This window comes from Quercus suber, unplaced genomic scaffold (genome assembly GCF_002906115.3).
Source record: "Quercus suber isolate HL8 unplaced genomic scaffold, Cork oak 2.0 scaffold_265, whole genome shotgun sequence".
Classification (NCBI taxonomy): Eukaryota; Viridiplantae; Streptophyta; class Magnoliopsida; order Fagales; family Fagaceae; genus Quercus; species Quercus suber.
The window spans coordinates 199,494-204,992 of NW_027069721.1; the positions used below are offsets into that span (position 1 = coordinate 199,494).

The 5,499-nt window shown below is 35.1% G+C and overlaps 1 protein-coding gene across 1 annotated transcript; it reads left to right on the forward strand.

The window, feature by feature from the left end:
• The first annotated feature begins 2,020 nt into the window (after positions 1-2,020).
• LOC112012617 (dehydrin COR47) lies at positions 2,021-4,369 on the forward strand. Its single transcript, XM_024044994.2, has 2 exons — positions 2,021-2,794; positions 3,637-4,369. Exons 1-2 carry the CDS (start codon positions 2,156-2,158, stop codon positions 4,129-4,131), a joined length of 1,134 nt encoding a protein of 377 aa, XP_023900762.1. The 5' UTR covers positions 2,021-2,155; the 3' UTR covers positions 4,132-4,369.
• The last annotated feature ends 1,130 nt before the right edge of the window (positions 4,370-5,499 follow it).

A 5,499-nucleotide genomic window follows, 5' to 3' on the forward strand; every position in this document is an offset into this window, starting at 1 on the left:
TTGTATCTGCTACTGCTTGAAGACAAATGGCAATGGCCAAAGAGCAACCCAAGAGCAACCAAATGCTACAAGTATGCCATCAAGCCAGCAACCTAGAACCAACCAGCAAGGCACTAGGCCATCAAAGTTGCAACCTAGAAGCAGCTAGCAAGGCACAAGACAGGTAAACCAGTAGCCATCAATCAGCCACCCAACAACTAGCAACCACCCTGCAAGCAGCAATCTAACCATCACCAATCCAAGGAAGAAAATGAGGGGGATTGTGACAAATGAAACTCTGACTGCCTCAAGAAATGCATCAAGGTACAGGGAGGCACTGAGGGTTGCTGACAGCTAGGCATCTGTGCATGGTCCAAGGGGATAGACTGGTGAACATGGCCTATTTTTGTAATTGGCAAACATTGCCTATTTTTGGGTTTACTTTGATATTTTTTGTAATTGGCAGACATTGCTATTTTTGGGTTTACTTTGATATTTTTGTAATTGGGAGACATTGCCTATATGTGGGTTTACTTTGGTTTAAATTCACTGCTTGAAACATGGCAGACATGGCCTATTTCTTAGTTGTATTTACTTAAGTTTAAAGTCACTGCTTGAATTATGCCAGATGAGTAATTGGCCTATGTTGGTATTGCATATTTATGAATGACCTATTAATGCAAATTTGTGAATTGCAAATTTGTGTGATGCAAATTTGTGTATTGCATATTTGTGAATTGTGAATTGCAGTATTTGTGAACTGCAGATTTGTGTAATGCAGATTTATGTTAATTGTGAATTGTAAATTGCGGAATCGTGAATTGCAAATTTGTGTAATGCAGAATTGTGAGCTGTTGTATATGTTAATTGTGACTTGTGAATTTGCAGAATTGTGAATTGTGAATTGCAATATATGCAGAATTGTTTATATGCAGTATTTGCATGTTTGGTAAATCTATTGTGTTGTGCATTGTAGATTTGGTAAACATAACTGGTGTATTGCAAAATCGGTAAGCTTGTGTAAACTTGGTAAACTAATTGCAAGTTTGGTAAATTAACAATGGTTAGCTTACCAATATTATAGATTTGGTAAATTGTAATCTAATTTCAATCAAGTAAAATAATTAACACATCATCATTACTACTACATTACAAACCAAATTAACAAAATGAACTCTGTAATTCCATATTTCATTCATACTGAAATCAATGTGATACATAGGATAACAACATCATCATCTACACCACATTATAGACCAAATTAACAAAATGAACTCTGTCATTCCATATTTCATTCATATTGAAATCAATGGGATACAGAGGATAACGTCACATTAGGGACCAAATTAACAAAATGAACTATGTCATTCCATATTTTATTCATACTAAAATTAATGGGATACAGAGGATAACAACATCATCATCTACACCACATTATATATTATTATTTTAATAGGTGGGCTTGACATGTGGATATCCGTTTATCACGTAGGAGGGTTTCATCTGTTGGTTGACGAGAATGACGATTTTAAAAATAATTTTCAAAATTTAATGATGAAATTTGCAAAGAAATTAATTTTGAGGCCAAAATAAAAATTGATCAAAATATGAGGATAAAAAGTGAATTTCCGCCTAAATTTTTTTCTTAAATGTGAAGGTTTGGAGATTTGTACACAGAGGAAAAGGTGGCAATCAGTGGCATCCATACTCATGCTGGGCCAGGGGGTTACTTGCATTATCTAGTTTACTCTATCACTTCTCTCGGTGTACACAACACGCTCAAACTTTGCTTACTCTGTCAGCCATTTGATATGCCTCCAATGACAGTTGGCAATCAAATATAGCGAGTACAATTAAAGAATTTAAAATCAGATAGGTGAGAATATTAAGTTTTAATTTCATCTCGAAATGAATGCAACATGTCGGTTAATAATTAGCTTAATCGCGTCAGAGACGCGTAATTTGATGCTATTTTTTTTATTTTTTATATGCTATTAATGCATAGTTTTGGAATCTGGATTCCTAACGTCCTATATAAGCCTGTCATACTACTCTCATTTCATAACGCATATATTCATCGTTACATAAACTTGAGAAAAAACATTTCACAAACTTTTCATTTGGTTTATTCTTTTTCTGTGTATTGTAGTGATAATTATTTGATAGCGAAACAATTATGGCAGAGCACCAGCACAACAGGAATGAGTATGAGACTACTACTACCGCCCCTGGTGGTAATAGGGGAGCTGTGGAGAGCAAGGACCGAGGCTTGTTTGATTTCTTGGGGAAGAAAGAGGAGAAGAAGCCAAAAGAGGAGGTGATGGCGTCTGAGTTTGAGAAAGTCAGAGTGTCTGGAGGAGGAGGATCTCATTCTCCCCCAAATCCTGTAGATGAGTACTACAAGGAGGAGAAGGAGGAAGAGAAGAAACATGGTCTCTGGGGGAAGAAGGAAGAAGAGAAATTCACTGTTTCTGAATCTTATTCTCACCCAAAGCCTATAGAGAATTACTACAAGGAGGAGAGGAAGGAAGAAGAAAAGAAACAGGGTCTCTATCAGAAGACGGAAGAGGAGAGAGTACCAGTGTATGAGTCCCAGTCTCACCCAAAGCCTGCAGAGGATTACTACAAAGAGGAGAGGAAGGAAGAAGAGAAGAAGCATGGTCTCTTCCATAATAAGGAAGAGGAGAAAGTGTCAGTGTATGAGTCTCATTCTCAACCAAAGCCTGTAGAGGAGTACAAGGAAGAGAAGAAGGAAGAAGAGAAGAAACCTGGTCTCTTCGGCAAGCTACACCGATCTAACAGCAGCTCTAGCTCTGTAAGTATTTTATATCTAATATCTATTTCAATATCTTCCATATTTTTAAATATTTTACACAGTTTTTGTTTTTAAAGTTTTGTTTTGATTGTTCAATGAATTTCCTTCTTTGTGTGTTTATTATCTTCACCAATATATATATATATATAGTATTTTTGGAATCCTGATAGTTGAGATTGTAAAACGTAGGACCTGAAAGTTGCAACCATTAGAAATAATTGATCTGTGTGTCATCGTAGTCGTAGTTGTAGACCTACATATTTTCAAAGGAAAAGTGGCTATAAAGCTTTTGTTGTTGATTTTCATCATTTGCGTGTTGCATCCCATGAATGACTGCGGGACTTTCGTCCCTTGCCAGCTTTTGTAAATAACTAGGGCCCATAACGCCACGCGTAATAATTACAGCCTCGTACGGTCCTTTAATTTTTACAACCACATACCACCACAATTTGTGACATTTTTATCTTGTTATTGTTAACGTTGTCGCCTATGAATAGTCAACTATTAATTTTACTTATAATTAACTTGTTGTTGAGGTAAATAGACTCATGTCAATTATTATTTTTAGAAATTTTTTTGTTAATTATAAATAGTCAATTTTGCTTTCATAAATTTAATTATAACTTATTCAATTAGTTACTGTGAATGATGAACGGTCATTTTAACATTGACTTATTATTATCTTTTTGCCCTGGCATACATTGGACTCATAACTTACAGCTTTTGTTACCCATATTCACATCAGTTTGTCCGCATTTTTGAAAATGTGAGTCCATCAAAACCCTTTTTTCTAACCCTTTGAATAATTTGCAATTGAACTTTGGATTGTTTGAAAATTGCAGTCTAGCGATGAGGAGGAAGGTGAAGGAGAAGAGAAGAAGAAGAAGAAAAGGGAGGAAAAGAAGGGACTGAAGGATAAAATCAAGGAGAAGATAGGTGGAGGAGACAAGGAAGAAGAGAAGAAGCTCGAAGAGAAGAAGTACGAAGAGAAGAAGCACGAGGACACCAGCATCCCAGTTGAGAGGTACGAAGAAGAGGTAGTAGTTCAGAAACTCCCAGAGGCACCATTGGCAGAGCCAGCTCAAGCTGAAGAAAAGAAGGGCCTCCTTGAAAAGATTAAGGAAAAACTTCCAGGCCAGCACAAGAAGCCTGAAGAGGTCCCTTCTCCTCCTCCTCCTTCGGTTGCAGAGTATGCCACTTCTGAGCCACATACTCATCATGAAGGCGATGTGAAGGAGAAGAAGGGCATTTTGGAGAAGATCAAGGAGAAGCTCCCTGGTTACCACCCAAAGACTGAGGAAGAGAAGGAGAAAGAGAAAGAGTCTGCTGCCCATTAAAAACAGCTCGTTGTTGTGTTTTACAAGAATGTTGATGATTGTGGTTGTGTGGTTTGTTTGTTAATTTGATAAAAAAAAAAAATACTTTGTACAAGTGCTTTTACGTGGTTATATGTGAGTATTGTAACAGAAAAAAAAAATTGTTATTTGCTTTTTTTTTTTTAATTAAATAGTATTTGCGAGTTATATATATATATATATATATGCAATAATATTTATTGGACTGGTTTAGCTACAATGTTTTGTTTGTCACTTTGTATGCTTTGTGACAATGGTGGAAAGAGGGAGGGATAAAGTGAAAGAAGTTTTTAATTATTCGACGTTGATATAATTTCACTTTGTGTCTTGGTGTATTCACGAAGGTGCAAGTGATGATGATCGCTGACCCACTTTGAAAACCGACCTTATCTTGATGAATCATGAATTACGAAAGCAAACCAAGAATGTGGCCCAATTAGTTTGCCGACATGAAAAAGTGGCTAGCTATATTTTAAAGTTCGATAAACTCATTTTATCACATCTGACGAGTCTCGTGTAAGGCTTCCCTTCTGATGCTGAAAAATACTATTAAACTAAAAGATACTGAACAGTTGTTGAATTATTAATGTCTCCATTCCACCCCTTGCTTTTATTCTTTAATTTGTTGTTAGCAATCGATGTCAATGAGTTACATCAAAATATTTTATAGTGGACGGCATATATAGACATTTAGTTTTATCGGACAGAAAAGAGCTACTACTGATAAGGTGTTAGAAGTAGATTCTGGAGACTGAAAAGTCACATTAAGCTTATTGGTATGAAGGAGGAATGTCGCGTTAAGCACATGATTTTCATATTCGAATCGTTCAATTAACCATAAAAAGAAGATGTTTAAAATTTTTGAGGTTTAATTGAAGTTCGACTGAAGTTAAGATCATAATGATGTTATAATTATTTTATTAATTTATTAATACAAAAATAAATAAAATACATAAATAAAATTCAACAATCTTAACCAAAATAATATTTAAAGAGGATAAAATATAGAAGATATTTTTGTAATTTATTACAAAAACTATAAAATATCTCTTATAAAGAAAAAAGAAAAAAGAAAAAGGAAAAGAAAAAGCTAAACTAGTCAAGATGGGAAAGGTGATAATAAAGAGATGAAGAAATTGTTGGATGGTTATCAAAAAAGAGGCAGAGGTGTGACTTTATAGGTAAAAAAAATTTTAAATAAAAACCATTTCCCTGTTCCCAATATCAAATCCTGGTTCTCCTTTGTCTCTGTTACTTTGTTTACTCTGCCGATTCATTATCAGGTTCCTTCTCTATTTCTCTGTTACGAGGGACGGAACCAGATTAATTCAAACTTAAGGGCTTGAAGTT

Coding starts and splice junctions, on each gene's coding strand:
- LOC112012617 (XM_024044994.2), top strand. CDS start 2,156: ATGGCAGAGCACCAGCACAACAGGAATGAGTATGAGACTACTACTACC. Junction 2,795..3,636: donor CTAACAGCAGCTCTAGCTCT/GTAAGTATTTTA, acceptor TGAAAATTGCAG/TCTAGCGATGAGGAGGAAGG.